Source organism: Panthera onca, chromosome A1 (genome assembly GCF_046562875.1).
Source record: "Panthera onca isolate mPanOnc1 chromosome A1, mPanOnc1 haplotype 2, whole genome shotgun sequence".
Taxonomy (NCBI): Eukaryota; Metazoa; Chordata; class Mammalia; order Carnivora; family Felidae; genus Panthera; species Panthera onca.
In genome coordinates, this window is record NC_138339.1 from 122,916,650 (window position 1) to 122,934,534 (window position 17,885).

The following is a 17,885-nucleotide window of genomic DNA, read 5'->3' on the forward strand; positions in this document are numbered from 1 at the left end:
GGCTGCAGCGCGACAAGCGTTTGGGGAAAGGTAGGAACTAGTCCCTGCCACCTGCCGGTCAGTAGCACTACCCACAGCCTGGCGACGGCTGCCCTGGCCTTGTCCCAAAATATGTGAGCGCCGCCCCCTACTCCCGCCCCTTCCCCCGCCGCGCCCGCGGAGTGGGGGGCTGCGGGGGTTGCGCGGCCGGCGCCGGGAGCCGGGCGAGCGGCCCAGCGCGGGAGGGGGGGGGAGAGGGCGGGGCGGAGCTTCGGCGCCTCCCAGAGCCTTATTCCCAGCCGCGCGCCGGGAATCGTTCAGTCGACCGAGGGACCTGCGGGTGGCGCGTGGCTGGCCAACCTAACCGAGACGCAAGGGCTTGGGCGGGCGGACTGACTGAGCAATCGGACAGACGCCCGGCGGCCGCTAGCTCCACGCAGGTCCCAGCCAGGCTTGCACCCAGAGGCCCGCAGCAGACCGTACCGGGCGCAATCTCCTGCGCTCCGCCCGCCCGGGCTCCCGTGCCAGCGCCCCGTGGCCGCCGCCTCCAAAGTGATTGCTGCCTCGCCGCCTCCGCCGGGTCCAGGACCATGAAGCTGCTGCCGTCGGTGGTACTGAAGGTCTTTCTGGCTGCAGGTGAGAGGGCTGCCAACGCCCCCGGAGGTCGGGGGGTTGGGGACACTGTGCTGGGGGCACGGGGGAAGGTCGCTGCGGCGACCCCAGCGCGGGCCACTTGGTGGGGCCCGTGCTCCCTGGCGGACGGGCGCCAGCATTGGTGCGTGGTGACCGCGGGGTCTAATGCGGCCTTGCCCCTCACCCGCAGTGCTCTCGGCATTGGTAACTGGCGAGAGCCTGGAGCGGCTTCGAAGAGGACTGGCAGCTGGAACCAGCAACCTGGACTCTCCCACTGAATCAACAGACCAGCTGCTGCCCTCGGGAGGCAGCCGGGGCAGGGAAGTCCTGGACTTGGAAGAGACAGACCTGGACCTTTTCAGAGGTGGGTGTGAGGGCTACCCGTCCTCGGACCCCAGTGGGCAATTGAAAAATAAGTGGATACAGGATTCATGCTGTTTGGGCACACTTGTGGGTTGGAGGTATTCATGGAGGACTTCAAGGAAAAGCTGCAGGGCCTGACAAACATACTGGGGGATTCTGAAATGTGGGTCCCAGGGTCTTTCTTGCTGTTGAATTTCACATGCCGAGTTGCTGCCCTTCTGGGCACATTGAAAAGGCAGGGGTCTGGGGTCTTGTACATTCCTCTGGGGTCAGCTGGAGTAAGGAACAAGTCATGATTGAGATGCTTTCCCTAGAGTTTCTATACAAAAATGGGTGCAAGTCTTGATTCCTATATCCAATGACTATAATGTATAAAATGACAGAGGTGGAGGTCCTAGGAATATAGTAGGTGTGTAGTCTTCTCCATCTACCTGTCTCCAGGTTGGAGAAACAGAGGGGAATGAGGAACACTTGGCCCCCCAGGTGAGGCCAGCACCTCCTGGGGAGGCTATGAATGGTGGGCACTGAGTCCTTAGGGAGATATACAGAAATGCTGTGTGTCCACAAATCCTACCCAAAGCCTGGAGACTTCCTGACCATCCTGAGTCCTTGAGAGAGACTCCAAGGGAGGAAGGGCTAGGTGGGATCCTCCAACCAGCGGATGTGGCTGTGGTTGAGTACTGGCCCAGGGCAGAGTCCAGAGTCTCCAGCATTGCCCACTGCCCTGCCCCAGGCCACCTGCAGTGATTCTTGAGGGTGGAGCAGGGACCGAGCCTTGGGGCCCCAGAGTTACTGTATTTGGTTGGAAAGATACCTACCTGTTCTAGCCCTGCTGCTAGGCCGGCTCCTCAGCCACCGTTCCCTCTCCTTACCCAGAACTTCCCTCAGGTGCTGTCTCTGCTTGTATAAATCAAGGGTCAGCTCTAAAGCTGAGCCTGGGCTGCCACCCTTTGTCTCCTCATAGTAGCTTTCTTGGGCCACCCTGGCCAGAACAACCTGGATTCTCCTAGCCCTCTCCTCCTAGTCAGGGCAGAGCTGGGCTGTGACTCACCCTCCACCCACACGGCTGCTCCTCATACCTCTGCAAACCTGACTCACTGCTCCCTGTCCCTGGCAAGAGCCTGGCTGTCACCCTGTCACTCTCTTCCTCCCCTCTCTGATTGACTTGGCCTTCCTGCCACAATTTCACCACGGCTCTGGTCACTCAATTCCTCTGAGCATCTGCCTCACCTTCTGAGCTCTGAAGGTGCTTGGGTCTGCACCAGAGGAAACTGAGGACTACTGCACCTGCCTGCTTTCCCTTCTCTTGGCTTTGCTACGTGAGGTCTGAGGATCCTATCATCTAAAATGAATAGCCATTACCATTTATTAAGTACCTACTATGTTCTAGGCACTCATTATGCTATTGTGGGTTAATTAATCCTGTAGCAACCCTCTCAGATTGAACTCCTGCTATCCACTACTTACTAAGAACCCCAAGGTTCAGAGAGAGTAAGCCATATGCCCAAGATCGCAGGAATGAAATTAGAGCACAGATCTGCTGACTTCAGAGTCCATTCATTGTTTCATTCCTGGTTCAACATCCCAGGTGCTCTAGACTTGTCCAGGGGAAGGGACAAGGGTGTATGAGGCACCTTGGTATATTGGGAAAGAATACAAGACATGGATGGAGTCCAGAGACCACATTTCTGATCTCAACCCTGCATGACTTTTACCAAGTCATGCCTTTGGGGACCTCAGGTTTTTTATCTGAAAGTGGAAAGCCATGATATCCTTTCTTTTTTGTATATATTAATTTTTTTTTAACATTTATTTCTTTTCAAGAGAGAGACAGAGCAAGTGCAAGTGGGGGAGGAGCATAGAGAGGGAGACAGAGGATCCAAAGCAAGCTGTGCGCTATGAGCACAGAGCCCAACGTAGGGCTCAGACTCACAAACCGTGAGATCATAACCTGGGCTTAAATCAAGAGTCAGCTGCTCATCTGAGTGAGCCACCCAAGCGCCCCCATGATATTCTTTCAAGTCACTTCCAGCTTGAGGATCCTGAGTCTCTAATCTAATATGTGATGTTCACCCTTCTGCCAGACACATGGCTACAGCCATGGAGAGTGGGCACATTTTTTTCTGCTGGGAGCATGGGATAGGGGGACTGGCATCAGACCCCCGATGGGCTGATGGGTGTAGCCCACAGTCAGTCCCAGCTGGATGTGTGAGGCTATTTTTCCCCCTTTGAAGTGTGGAAAGAATGGGGGGGGGGGAAGTCATCATTGTTCCAGTTCCTTCTGGATAGTTCCTTACTTTCCATGTTTTTCCCCCTTGTATACACCATACTCCCCATCCTGGAAAACTATAAATGGGACATTAGGGGATAAATGTAAATAGACATTTGAGAGAAGTGGTGAGCTGCAAAGGGCACAGAGCAGGGTAAATATTCTGCTTGAAGTCAAAAAAGCAAGGCCCTGACCAGGCATGGCCTGCTTGTGGTCCCCAAGCTTGGCTCTGGCCTGAGCTCATGGTACCCTGGTGCTAATAGGTGCCTCAGAGGGGGCCACCTGGACATGTACACTGTTGTTATTTTAGGAGCCCCCCCCCCAAAAAAAAAACCCCTTCCAAGTACCTTCTCCAGAAGCAATTTTTATCTCTGACACTGTCTTCCTGCAAGTGGGTCACTGAGTGCAGCATCAGGAAATGAGGCTGATTTAAGGCCAAAATAGAACCAAGTGGGTGTGGAGGAGTAGATGGGGACGGATGGTGGAGTGAGGTTGGTAGAAATGCCCCGTCAGCTGCAGTTACTCAATAGAAGCTAACATTGTTAGAATGAAGTTCTTAAACTGAGTTTGTGAAATGTGTTCCTTGGGACCCCTGTAGCCTCTGCTTCCTCCTCTGCTTTCTGGTTGTTCTGCCCAGTCCTCCTTTAGCCCCTGGGAGGCACTGAGCCAAGGGGTCTACCCAAGTCTTCTCACTTCAGGTGGGGTCACAGAGTATGTTTTCCGTCCAGACCTGGATGGAATTCTTAACCCCAGGAAAGTCAAAAACTTAACAGGGTACTTTTCTCCTGCAGCTGCTTTCTCCTCTAAGCCACAGCCTCTGGTGACACCCAGCAAGGAGGAGCGTGGGAAAAAAAAGAAGAAAGGCAAGGGGTTAGGGAGGAAGAGAGACCCATGTCTTCGGAAATACAAGGACTTCTGCATCCACGGAGAGTGCAAATATGTGAAGGAGCTCCGGGCTCCATCCTGCATGTAAGTGTCCCTTTCCAGGCTGACTCTCCTCAGCACACTCTTTGTCAGTCACGTGGCTGTTCCTCGTTGTCACTGTTCCTTGAATTCATAATTCTACTCCGTTTCTTCTCAATCTTTAGGCGGAAGTTGGGAGGAGGGGAAATATTTTTAGTCAGCGGAAGGGGCTCTCCCCCGCATAGGATGTAATTTCCTGTGGTGTAGGTTTGTGACGCTCTTTCATCCTTGGGGACATTTCCTGCTTGCTCAGACACAAGCATGTGGCTAGGAGAGCTTATACCTGCAGGCAGGTCCTTCATTCCTACCTTATGCCCTACTGCAGATGGGAGAAGCCAGTAGGACACATGGCAGAGTAGGCTTCCTGGGGGGGAGTGGAGCTCCTGTGGCCTCCTTTCCCAAGCCCTGCAGGCAGGTATGAGGTGCAGTCAGACTCACACTGTGCAGATGTGTGTGCTTGGACATATGTCCACTCATATGAGTGAGCACATATGGATTGATTTGAAGGAACGGCGGGACTCTACAGGAAGTGATCATCATGAGAGCAGAGAGAAGCCCCTCCTTTCTTCTTCCTCATCCCAGCAAGGGCCAGGAGGTGGGGGACATGGCAGGTATTGGCCTTTGGCCATGGGAGTGGGAGAACACTTCCTTTGTGCCAGATTAACAGGAAATGGAACCCAACCCAGTAGGCATCAGCCCCCGGTCAGGCAGCACCACCCCTTCCCTGGGTGGAAGGGCCATGGGTTCTGCAGCTATTCTGCTAGGCCAAACCCAGCAAACGGCAGCCTTGGCGACCCCTCGGGGGTGACGGCACAGCCACGCTTTCTGGCAGGCATAATGTCGCCACTGTGCCTGAGGCCAACACCCACATCAGACTACAAACATCCACTCTTCCTCTGGACACAAGGTCCCTACAAAGGACAGTCTTTGTGACCTGGGAGACTCTGGACAGGGCCAGGAGATGATTAGGTGCACACCACCTCTCAACCTGTCAAAAAGGCTGACTGCCTGGCATCTCTTCTGTTGTGACTGGTAAAGATCCCTTGTTTTTTTAAAGTTTCCTTGTCCTGTCTGATCTTACATAGCAAAGCTGCCCTATATTTGGCAGTTGGCAAGACATCACTCTACCCTGTCCATGATCACTTGTGTGTCCTCTCCTATAACGCCCTTGTCAGGAGCTTGGTATTGGAGGGAGTTGCTTTAGAGTAACATAGACAGTCCTCATAGGGTCTTGGGATAGGGTAGGGAATATTTGTCTTAAATTTGTAAAATGCTGTCATTAGCACAGGGTGGAGGCAGTGACTCTGAGGGTAGTCAAGATGGATTGAGGCCAGGAATCTGGGACAAACTGATCCAGAGCTTTGGTGGGTGGTCTTCCACTGCTCAGCTGAGAACCTTTGTAAGGCTGCTGTCCTGGAGGGCTGGGCTTGACCCACCAGCTAAGGCCAGTAGATAAGGGTGCCCAGAGCCAAGTTGGCCCTAGGCATAGTGATGATATTCATGATGATGCCTTCTCTCCTTTGACCCGTAGCTTCACTATTAACATTTAATATGAGCTGAGCCCTGCAGGTATGTGTTGAGTGCCTACTTGGTGCCAACTATTCTAGGGGATAGGGAATTACAGTCATGTCCTAGGATTCTCAAAAGCCCTAGGGAAGTTGGCAAGGGCTTGCTATGTCTAGTTGAAAGGTAAGGAAAGTAGAGCCAGGAAGTAGGAAGTGATTTGCCTGAGATCAACAGCTAAATAAGTGGATGGAAACAGGACAGGGATTCAGGTGCCTGACTTCCAGTCCAGCGTGCTTTTCATGCCCCCAGGCTGTATTGGATGTTGGCTTGTGTCCTTCTTCCCTATCTGTCCTTATAGAGTTTGAATAGGATTTTATAGAGGACAGCTGTTATGTTAGAGGTATCTTAAGGCTTTTACTAGCCTAAGGGCATGCCAACCTGATTTGAAGACCTTGTCTCTTCTTCCTAAGCGGATTTTCAAGGGGCTGGATTCAGTGTCTGATTTGGCTGCTCCCCTCACTCCAGCCTTTGGTACTCTGGGCAGAATGCAGCAAGAAGACACATAGTTCCTGGTTTGGGCAAATGTGATATCTGGTCACCTACCTTTGGGGCCCTTTGTTGCTCCTCCTTCCCTCTAGACCCCGGAACAACCAGCTAGGGTGTATTCAGGCTGCCCTTGAGAGCTTGAGGCTAGCTGGCTTCCTAAGCCGGTCCTCCACAGCCACCATTCACAGGAAAGCCCTTTTTGTGTCACCAGCCAAACGCTGCCCTCAAAGAGCAGTTTCCTGGGGCTCCTAACTAGCTGCTGACCCAGCAACTGGCTGTGAGATTTCCTGTGGCTGGAGGAAACCTTGGGGCAGTCAGGCTGAGGAGAACTCATTTGGAAGAGAAATGGGTCTGGAGCCTCCCCTTGGCCTCATTGGCCAGATCCTGAAAAGGGATGGTGAACCCCCTTCTCTTTGGCTCCATCTGACTTTGGCCGCCCATACGTCAGGGCAGTACCCTCTGGCATCTAATGATACAATAAGTCACAGTTTGGTGAGACTTGGTCTTTTGCTAAGTGATTTTACCTGTATATTCTCATTTGATCTCAAAATACGCTAGCGAGGCGGGTATTTATTATTCTTGTGTTTCACATGAGGAAACCAAAGCTCACAAAGGTAAAAGTAACTTGCTCAAGATCACTTGGCTAGAAATAGCAGTGGGACTGATCTGGAACTCATGTATTCTGACATCCAAACTGGAGAAACCCAGTTTGGAAGATGTCTTTAGACCCTAGAGGGTTTTAACTTCTATTGTAACACAAATTCTGAAATGGGTCACAAACATTGATAGGAGGAACATGTTCCAGTTTGGTGGGTTGCTGGCTCTGGGTAAGACACATGATCTTGCCCCCACCCAGGATGCTTGGAACGTTCTCATCCCCCCTCCTTCCCAGGGGAAGCCAGGAGTCATCTGCAAAGGGAGGGGGAGGTGGGTAATATTAGGATGTTTACATTATTATCCTTTTGACTCAGGGTGGGGGTGGAGGGATTATGTAACTGAATTGCGGGACTCTGAGGCCAAGCTTTATTTCTATCATCTGAGTAACTACCTGTGGGGTTTGAGTGATGGCTGAAAGTGAAAAACAGACTGAGCTTTGGCTTCCCTTCCCCCGAGGGAGCACAGTCTCTGAAGTCATCTAGACTGCTGGGTTGAATCCTGGCTTTACCACTCACTAGCTGTGTAACCTTGGGCAAATTAGCTAAACAACTTAAGCCTCAGTCTCTCCATCTTTAAAATGGGGGTAGTAACTCCTACTTCAGAGAGATGTTTTTAAGATTAAATGAAATGATTCTTTTTTTTTAAAGTTTATTTATTTATTTTGAGAGAAAGAGAGAGAGAGAGGCAGAGAGAGGAGAGAGAAAATCCCAAGCATGCTCTGCACTGTCAGCTTGGAGCCCGACATGGGGCTCAAACCTATGAACCATGAGCCTAAGTTAAAAGTCAGATGCTTAATTGACTGAGCCACCCAGGAGCCCCTGAAATGATTCTTATAAAGCAATTAGCACAGAGTACTTGGCTCACATAAGCCTTTAATGTTTGGTATTTATTATTCAAGTTAATAATAATAATAGTAAAATAGTAAGTCAAAGAGCAGGGTCAGACTGCCCCAGGAACCCATCACCTCATCAGATATGTGTTTCCTTGGGGGTAGCCTGCATTGTTCAGAGTAGAAAGAATCATGAATTGGAATCTGCTATGACTAGTTTCTAGTCTTAGCCTTGTTGCTTTTTAGTTGTGTTACTTTTGGCAAATCACAATCCCTCTGACCCTTAATCTTACTCTTTCAATCTGTAAAATGGGTCTGTACCTGTCTACCAGATGTTGAGTCTCAGCTGAGCTAGCAGGTAAGGCTAGTGTCTTATCAACTGTAAACTGTTGTGCAGATGTGATTTCCCAAGGGCACTCCTAAGAGTGTCTTCCATAAGAGCAGGGGGAGGGTTATTGTTTTGCCCACCTTGGCTGATAGAACAGATTAGATTCATGGAGAGGCTGGGTAAAGAGCTGTGTGCCCTGCTATGTGTATATGGGCCTGACCCACATTTTATCCTTCAGTGAGGTGGTTCCCCAAAACACCCAGGAGGATCCAGGGCAGGGAGAGGTGCTTGGCACCCCACAAGAACAGCCTGGCCTGTCTGTTGCTGCCAGGTCTGGAGAGATCTGTTTCCCAGGTGCCTCTCGGCAGAAGGAAGGAATTCCTTGCTCTGAGGCACCGTATGCATAATGTACTTCCCAGAGGAGGTGCAGCTCAGGATAGAGGCCCACCAGGTTCTCAGTGCTTCCTTCAGCAAGCTAGTGGCCTCAAGTCCCCAGGCAGACAGTGCCAGTGCAGTTGTGGGTGTAATTGGGGAGCAAACTGAGCTCAGAATCAGACAAACCAAGACCACACCTCTGCTCTGCTGAGTGACCACTGGGAAGATAGCTCGGCCTTTCTCTAGCACGGGGCTTCCATCTACATCAAAGGGCCTCTCGGGTGCTCAGATAAAGAAAGGAACATGAATGTGCTTGTTCAATTGAACGCACTTCTGAGTCTTCCTAAGAGCTTCCAGGAAGTGCTTTATGTTGGAAGAGGTGGCTGTCATCTGATTTATTTCTCGAGTGTGAAAAGCCAGGGGGTTGTTCCTGACATTCCTCCACACTCTGGCAAGACAGCCGGGCAAGAAGTTACCTTGGTTTGTTTGCTTTGTCCTGTAATGAAGGAGGCCAGATAGCCCAGGGTTCAGAGGCCAAAAGTTGATGTTAAGCTCTCAAGTTGGGCTCTGCACCCAGGGGGAGCTGGGAGTTAAATGGAGGGAACTTGAGAAAAATGACTCCTGGCAAATGAACAGGACCTATTAATAGGCTGGGCCGTGGCTGAGAGGGACTGAGTGCTGGAAGCAGTGGTGGAGAAGCTTGGGTTTATTTCTAGGTCAGAGTTGAGGGGCCTCACTAGAGGGAGTGATACTCAGTCCCCTCAGCTCAACCCACCAGCTCATGGGCCTAAGTCTTCTGAAGGCCTTAAACAAAACCTCTTAACACACATGTAATAAATCATCCACACGTGGAACGTATCTAGCTAAGACCTTCAAGTCCTCCCTCACTTTTTCCCTGCCTGGAGTGGGAATCTCCAGCCAGACAGCCAGAGGAAACGGAGAAGGGGGTGAGGAATTGGGAAGGAAGGCCACAGAACCTTCAGAAGGGCTCCTCAAAAGTCTTCTACTAAATTCCTACTAGAAGGATAGAGGAAGGGCAGGAATCAGGATAGGAATCCGGTCAGGGGTTGATAGACTGAGGCTGTGAGGACTGGGGTTTGGCTTAGGTAGATGGGCCATTGCCTATAGAGAGAGGCCAAACCACTAACCTCCTCTCTGCTTTGTTCTGTCTTAAACCAGCTGCCACCCAGGTTACCACGGAGAGAGGTGCCATGGGCTGAGCCTCCCGGTGGAAAACCGCTTATATACTTATGACCATACGACCGTCCTGGCTGTGGTGGCTGTGGTGCTGTCGTCTGTCTGTCTGCTTGTCATCGTGGGGCTTCTCATGTTTCGGTGAGTATTGGGCCCCTGCAGGCTGTTTCTGCGTATCACTTCCATCCCTCCTCCTGGGTCTTCTGCCTGTGATCACATGAGCCCTCCAACCTCCCAAACTCGGGGCTAGGTATTTGACCGACATTCTGGAGTACAGGTTCTCTAGGAACCCAGCTTCTCTGGCATGACATGAATCCGGTGTCCAGAGCACAGGGCAAAAATTGTGAGGCCATAGCAGCTCCTGCTTCTCATAGCAGGCACAGTAACCCATCCATGGATCCACCTCTTCACACAGTTCTTTCTCTTTGCCCTGTTCTTTGATGGCATTAGTATGTGGTTTGATAGAGCATGGGTGGTATATGGTTATTGGTATAGTCTTCTAATTCTGAGGCATCTTGACCCCAGGCCATGTTTCTAGTCCAGGTTATGTTCTAGACTGGGGGAAACCTGCCAAGCACTCTGTGCCTGTTTTCAAGCAGTGTAAATTATCTGTCGTGAGACCTGGACCAAGTTGCCTGTCTTTCTGAGGGTTATAATCTTACAGTGATTGTAATCTCTGTCTACCTACCTCATCAGGATGTTGTGAGGATCCTGTAAATGAGGTGAAAGTTCTCAGCAAATTATAGCTTTTGCTGTTAGAGACAGGCATTCCCTGGGGCAAGTTGGGCGTTTGACCAGAGGTCTGTTGGGCTGCCATACCCTCTTGGCTTTTCCAAGTAACGGACAGAACCACCATGGCAGTGTCCTTTAAATTTTTTTTTTTTAACATTTATTTATTTTTGAGACAGAGAGAGACAGAGCATGAACAGGGGAGGGGCAGAGAGAGAGGGAGACACAGAATCCAAAACAGGCTCCAGGCTCTGAGCTGTCAGCACAGAGCCCGACGCGGGGCTCGAACTCACGGACCATGAGATCATGACCTGAGCCGAAGTCGGACACTTAACTGACCAAGCCACCCAGGCGCCCCATGGCAGTGTCCTTTAGAAGGACCTTCTCTGGACCCACACCCTATCAAAGCAGGCAAATCTTGCTCACAAAACTTGTCTCCTTCAGGTACCATAGGAGAGGTGGTTATGATGTGGAAAATGAAGAGAAAGTGAAGTTGGGCATGACTACTTCCCACTGAGAGAGACCTGTGCTCAAGGTAATGGTCCATCCTTTGCCCCCTGGCACCATCACCACCTTTCCTAGATCTGTTTCAAGGCATGCTGAATTCTTTTTTTTTTTTCAATTTTTTTTTAATGTTTATTTATTTTTGAGACAGAGAGAGACAGAGCATGAATGGGGGAGGGACAGAGAGAGAGGGAGACACAGAATCGGAAGCAGGGTCCAGGCTCTGAGCCATCAGCCCAGAGCCTGACGCGGGGCTCGAACTCACGAACTGCGAGATCGTGACCTGAGCTGACGTCGGACGCTCAACCGACTGAGCCACCCAGGCGCCCCAAGTCATGCTGAATTCTTCTCTTGTCCTACGGATTGGAGGATAGGCTACTGTGGAGTTAGGGTCCCCGTGCAGAATGGTTTTCAAAAAGGTTTTCGGTAGGGGCATCTGGGTGGCTCAGTTGGTTAAGCAGCTGACTCTTGATTTTGGCTCAAGTCATGATCTCACAGTTAGTGAGATCAAGTACCGAGTTGGGCTCTGCTCTGTCAGCATGGAGCCTCCTTGGATTTCTCTCTCTCTCTCCCTGTCTCTTTGCCCTTCCCCTGTTCACATGTACTCTTTTTCCCTCTCAAAATAAATAAATAAATAACAAAAAAGTTTATTTATTTTTTTTGGGGGGGGGGAGAGTGCACAAGTGGGGAGGGCAGAGATAGAGGGAGAGATAGAATTCGAAGCAGGCTCCACACTGCCACTGTGGAGCCCAATGCAGGGCTCGAACCCACAAACCACGAGATCATGACCTGAGCTGAAGTCAGACACTTAACCAACTAAACCACCCAGGTGCCCCGGCCAAAAAGGTTTTCAGTGCGTCATTTCCACTTGGGGTGACAGTTGCCACAGAAATATCCAAGAGAGATACCTGAGACAATAGCATCTTCCATCTTTGTCCCTTCTTCTGCCCCTTCACAGATGATCTTCCTACTTCCTGAGACTGGACCTAGGAAACTCTTAAGACCTATTAACTGGATCCAGCATTAAATGCCTTCCTCTTATGCTTTAGGAATCTTCTGGGGACTGCTACCTCTGAGAAGACACAGCTGATCGTAGACTCTGCAGAGGGAAAGAACGTCACAGCTAGTCAGGAAGATTCCTTCGTCCCCAGTTGCTATCTAGATTGGGCCTCCCATAATTGCTTTGCCAAAATACCAGAGCCTTCAAGTGCCAAACTGAATGTGTCAAAATGGGATCTTGATCAGAAGAAAGCAAAAGTGAGAGACCTTCATGCCCTTCGGATTCTCTCCACCAAACCCCACTTATCCCCATAAGTTTGTTTAAACACTTAACTTCTGGATTAAGATGCCAGTTAAATTCCATATGCTCCAGGATCTTTGACTGAAAAAAAAAAGGAGAGGAAGAAGGAAATATTTGTGGATTGGAAGAGAGTAATAAAGATTGAGAAGCCATGTACTCAAGTAGCCACCAAGGGATCTGCCATTTGGACCCTCTAGCGCTGGATTTGATGAGCTAACTGTGAAATACCACAAGCCTGAGAACTCTGAATTCTGGGACTTCTACCCAGATGGAAAAATAACAACTATTTTTTGTTTGTTTGTTTGTAAAATGCCTCTTAAATTATATATTTATTTTATTCTATGTATGTTAATTTATTTAGTTTTTAACAATCTAACAATAATATTTCAAGTGCCTAGCCTGTTACTTTGGCAATTTCCTGGCCCTCCACCTTATATGCCCCACCATCTGGCTCCGCATCGCACCCCTCTGCCACAAATCTGAGATGGTTCTGTGACCCATCTGTAGTCATCTATTATCTGTCCACATTTCCGAAGACCTTCCGCAATCACAGTGCCAAAAGGGGAGGTCTGTAGGTCAGGATATAGGAGTTAACTTTGTCAGATCCACTCTATGAGTTGGACTACAGTCTTGCCTAGGCGATTTTGTCTACTGTTTGTGTTTTGAAAGCCCAAGGTGCTGATGTCAAAGTGTAACAGATACCGGTGTTTCCCTATGTCCTTTCCCTGCCAAATCTCAGAAGAGGTTGGGCTTCTAGCCTACAGATTTCCTGGCTCCTCACCCCCCTCCTGGCCCCAGGCCCGCAGAGTGGGCACTCCCTCTTCCCTGTGTCAAGACATTTCTCTTACTCCTGCCATTCTTCTGGTGCTACTCCATGCAGCGGTCAGTGCAGCAGGGGATGATCTAGAGAAGGTATTAGCAAAGAAAAAGGCTGAGGAGGAACAGGAAACATTGGAGCTGTTGTTGTTAATTGATAACCTACCAATTGCTACAGAGTTTGGAGGTGAGGAGGGTTTTTGTGTAAACCCACCCACCTCACCTAAACTAAAAAGGCATGCTGTCATGGCCCCTTCTGGAAGTTTCTGGTGCCATTTCTGAACTGTTACAACTTGTATTTCCAAACCTGGTTCATATTTATATTTTGCAATTCAAATAAAGATAACCCTTACTCCATAGATTTCTGTCTGCTTGTTTTAACCGGGAACTGGTCTAACAGATATTTCCTAAGCCCTGACTCAACATTAGGCTCTATGCCAGGCCTTTTTATGTACACTATCTCAGTATCCCTGACAACATTGTGATGGAGGTACTATCATTGTCCCATTTTTCCAAAAGAGAAAACGGAAGCTCTTGGTCAGAAGAAAGCAAAAGTGGGAGCTCAGAGAGGTTATATAACTTGCCTGAAGATACACAGTTGGTAAGTGACAGAGCTGGGACTGGCAGTCTGACTCCAATTATTTGTCTTAATGCTTATATTTACTACCTCTGAGACAACAGAGAATAAACTTTTCACATAGAAAGTTTGGCTGGCTGTAACCAGGAAAGACGTCCACCCATTCAGCCAACAGACTCTGGACTCAGAGCCTTGTCCTATGGTGTATATGCAAGAGGCCTTGCCCCTGGTGGAAACAAGGCACCTTTGACTTCGTCTCATGCTGTACAGCCATCTATCAGCAAACTTTATCTATCACTCCTACCTTTAGAACATATGCTGAATGCAGCCACTTCTCATCACTGCTCCTACCATCACCCTGGTCCAATTTACCATCATCTCTTGCTTGAAATCTTGCAGTGGTCTCCTGTGTCCTTTCTTCCTCCTGCCCCCATATAGCCCATTTCCAACATAAAAGCCAGAGTGATCATGTAAAACATAATCTAGATCTCGTCTGCATTGCAGGCTTTCCCTGATGGACTATGAGACAATAGCACATCCCTTGGCCACGCTGCTCTTCTTATTCTTACATCGCTTTCTTTTCCACCAGAGCCCTTATCACCACTAACATATTCTTATTTGTTTATTGTCTATCTCTTCCTGCTACAATACTAGCTTCATGAAGGTAGGGGTGTGTACGTTGCTCTGATCCCAGATTCTAAAACAATGCAATTGAGTTGTAGGCATTCAATATCTGTCACTTGGATGAGTGAATAGAAGAAATGACTAAAATCCAGTCAAAGGCCAGCAAGTGCACAGGTGTGTGATCCAATGCTGGCCTGGAAGTGTGGTTGGGCCTCTGTTGGGGAGGGTGGATGGGGATGACAGGATAAAAGTGGAATTTGGAGCAGGTCATCTTGCCATGGTGTCCTAGGTAGACTGGAGGCAGAGGGATCCATGGGAAGGTCATTAGACAAGCACCGCCGGACTGCCCTTTCCTCATTCTCTTCTCTTAGAGAGTTGTGGTACTCTAAAATTTCTCCAGGAGCCCACACAGAGATCTTGCTTTTAAAACTTTGTGCGGTAGCAACTACCAGAGCTGAACCTATGTACATCCTACAACCCAGCAATTCCACTCCTAGGGGTATACAAAAGAGAAATGAATACAGGTATTTACCAAAAAACGTATATAGGAGTGATCTTAGATTTACTTACAATAATTAAAAACTGGAAATTACCCTCAAACCCATCAATATTTGACAATGAAACGAATAAATAAATTGTCATGTATCTATGCAATGAACTACTAAATAGCAATATCATTGAATCTTACAACATAACACTGAGTGAAGAAAGCCAGACACAAAATAGTATATTCTTAGTGATGGTATTTGTTTAAAATTTTAAAATAGATAAAACTAATCTATGGTGAAACAAATCAGTAAAGAGATTCCTGTTGGGCTCTGTAGTGACAGGAAGGGGGCAAGACAGGGCAACTTCTGGAGCTCTGATTAACGTTATGTTCCACAATCTGGGTGCTGCTACTGGGAGTATTCACGATGAGAAAAATTCATCGAATATGGCTTGTGCATTTCTTGTCTATATGTATTAAACTGCAATAAAAAGATTTTTCAAAATTTGGGTAGGGGACTCTTGCTATTTGCATCGTATAAAGCTCTATAACGTACCAGTATATTAATTTGGTAATCAGAGACAATAGTACAGATATCAGAAAAAACTGTGGAGCAGTGACTTACTTTGAACTCTTCACGGGGCTCTCTCTCCTGCTCCAGTTTTCAAGCCTCCAGCCCTTAACCCAGGCTTGGCTTTTCAAACCCATTTTGTTTCTCCAGCTCATGTTTCCTGCGGCCTCGAGGCTTCCTGCCTTTCAGGGGCTCTCTCCTGCCTCTGCTGCGGCTGCTGGGAACTCCTTTACCTTCTGCAGAGCCTTCCTGGGCCTCTGTTTGGTTGATATCAGGCCCTGGGAGCCTCTGAACTTGCAGTTGCTTCTCAAAATTGGCTAGCAGAAGTTATCTGGCCCCCCTGTGCTCTGAAAAACATCTGCCTCTTCTCTTATGGTCCTCCCTTTTGGCCGCCTTTGCAATACTTTTTTTTATAGCGTTCATCACAATCATGATCAGGCTAATAAATATTTGATGGTCATGGAGTGCTCACTGAGCACAGCCCACTGGGTCACACACGTCACAGGCTTTGTCTCACAACCTAGGATGAAGGTGCCCTGACTACCCGTGTTGTTGATGCCTAAGAAGTTTAACTCAGAACTTTAACTTTCAAGCCTTCATTCTAACCACTAAACTACGTTCCCGAATGAGTTCTTAGGGCCAGCCTTGTTTTCTCTTCTTCCCATATTCATCCTGAAATAACACTATAGTGAGGAAATCATATGAAAGGGATCTTAGAAAGCAACTCCTCAGATCCCAAGAGTTTCCTTCCCTGCCCCCAGTTTACACATTCACAGGAGAAGATGTGGGGTGCCTCATCAGGGGACAGGGGGAGGAACAGGAGAGCAGGCTGACACAAACTTGGGTCTGAGTCCTGTCCCCGGTGTTTATTAGGGAGTGCCCTCATGCATGACACCTGACTTCTCTGAACCTGTTTCCCTGTCTATAAAAGAGATACTAGGTACACCCACCTCAAGGAATTGCAAAAATGTTATGTGTGAATAAAGCCAGGGCCAGGCACATGCTAGATATTCACTAAATGTTGGTAATCATTAGCTACTTGTCCAAGGAACTGATTAGTGGCACATGGGGGATTGAAACCCAGTCTTCTGATTCCTAATCCACAATTTTTTCCTTAGATGCAAACAGTGCTTCTCAACCACTGTTTTACATTTTAATGTCAACTTTGGTTTCAAAGGAGCATTAAAGGGTCTTAATAAATTTTTGTGGGTTTAAGAAGCCATGGAACAGCAAGCATCTCTGTCCAAATATATCACTCAACTTGGCTGGCCTGAAATTCTTCCCTTTGTCAACAATGCCTGAAATTCAAGCTTCCTGCTTAAGAATGCTAATACTTCTGGGAATAGCTAAGCATCCAGAGGCTGGCATTCTTTGTTGATGTAATTCATTTTAGCTTCATTCATTCAGCAAATATTTGTGGAGGCCTCCCTATCACCTTCCAAATGAAATCTGAAATGAAATCTCTGAAGAAGAGTACATTTTGACGGGATGAGGGTGAGGGAAGAAAAGAAGGAGAAATACTTCTGGAGCAAAGGCACTCATTCATTCATACAAAATGTTGAGTGGGCACTTATAACGTGCCAAGTACTATTCTTGTCACCGGAGAACAGTGGACAAGACTGATACATGGATCAACAATATAGGTATAAATAAAGAAATAGAATAACTTCAAAAATAAGTCACACACACACACATAAGAATGATATGCTGAAGAGTCACTGGGAATTAATTTATATAGGCAGCTCAAGGAAGGTCAATCTGAGGAAGTAATATCTGGACTGGGACAAGATCAGATGAGGCATAAGTGAAAGTCTTGAGACAATAATAAACATAGTTTGTATGACGGACAGAAAAAGACCCCCAGGGTGCAGCATAGTTATTGAAGGTTGAAGAGGGAGGCAAGGACCAGATCATGTAAGGCCTTGTAGACCATGGTGAACCATTTGGAAGCCAATGGAGTGTTTGGAGTGGGAGAGTGATATAATTTGATTTATGCTTTACAAATACAACTCTGCTATACACAGAAGAGGTTCTAGGGGACAAAAGTGGAAGGAGTAAGACCAGTTGGGAGACCTATGCATTCATCCAGCATGCAAGACATGCTGGTGGCCAGAATTATGGCAGTAGCAGAGGCAGTGGTGAGAAATGATCCGGTTCAGGATATGTTTTGGAGGAATTACCTGTAAGATGTGCTGTTGGACTGAATGTGGTTGTTGCAGGTAAAGAGGAATCAAGGATGACTTCTTGGATTTTAATCTGAGAAACTGGGTAAATGATGGTTCTATTCATCAAGATGGGAAGGAATGAGGGAGGAGTTCACAGGGGCCATAGAAATAAAAAATTCTGGGGTACCTGGGTGGCTCAATTGGTTAAGGGTCTGACTCTTGGTTTCAGCTCAGATCATGATGTCATGGTTCGTGGGATTGAGCCTGGCATCAGGCTCTACGCTGACAGTGTGGAGCCTGCTGGGGATTCCCTCACTCTCTCTCTCTGCCCTTCCCCTGCCTCTCTCTCTTTCAAAATAAATAAACTTTAAACAAAATTTTTAAAAAATGAAAATAATTTTCTGGACATATTAAATCCATATGGGGCTAAAGAGGGCACTACAGAGAAGGCAATGAAAGGAAGGGAGATG

General features: G+C 48.2%; 1 protein-coding gene across 2 annotated transcripts; it reads left to right on the forward strand.

The window, feature by feature from the left end:
* The first annotated feature begins 237 nt into the window (after positions 1-237).
* HBEGF (heparin binding EGF like growth factor) lies at positions 238-13,350 on the forward strand. Of its 2 annotated transcripts, none has more exons than XM_060635977.2 (6): positions 238-615; positions 803-976; positions 4,036-4,213; positions 9,628-9,783; positions 10,816-10,906; positions 11,834-13,350. In XM_060635977.2, the coding sequence occupies exons 1-5, from the start codon at positions 570-572 to the stop codon at positions 10,886-10,888; spliced, it is 627 nt and encodes a 208-aa protein (XP_060491960.1). In that variant the 5' UTR covers positions 238-569; the 3' UTR covers positions 10,889-10,906; positions 11,834-13,350. The 2 variants fall into 2 exon arrangements, with proteins under 2 accessions (XP_060491960.1, XP_060491959.1); XM_060635976.2 differs by having other exon boundaries at positions 241-615; positions 11,925-13,350.
* Positions 13,351-17,885: the final 4,535 nt, after the last annotated feature.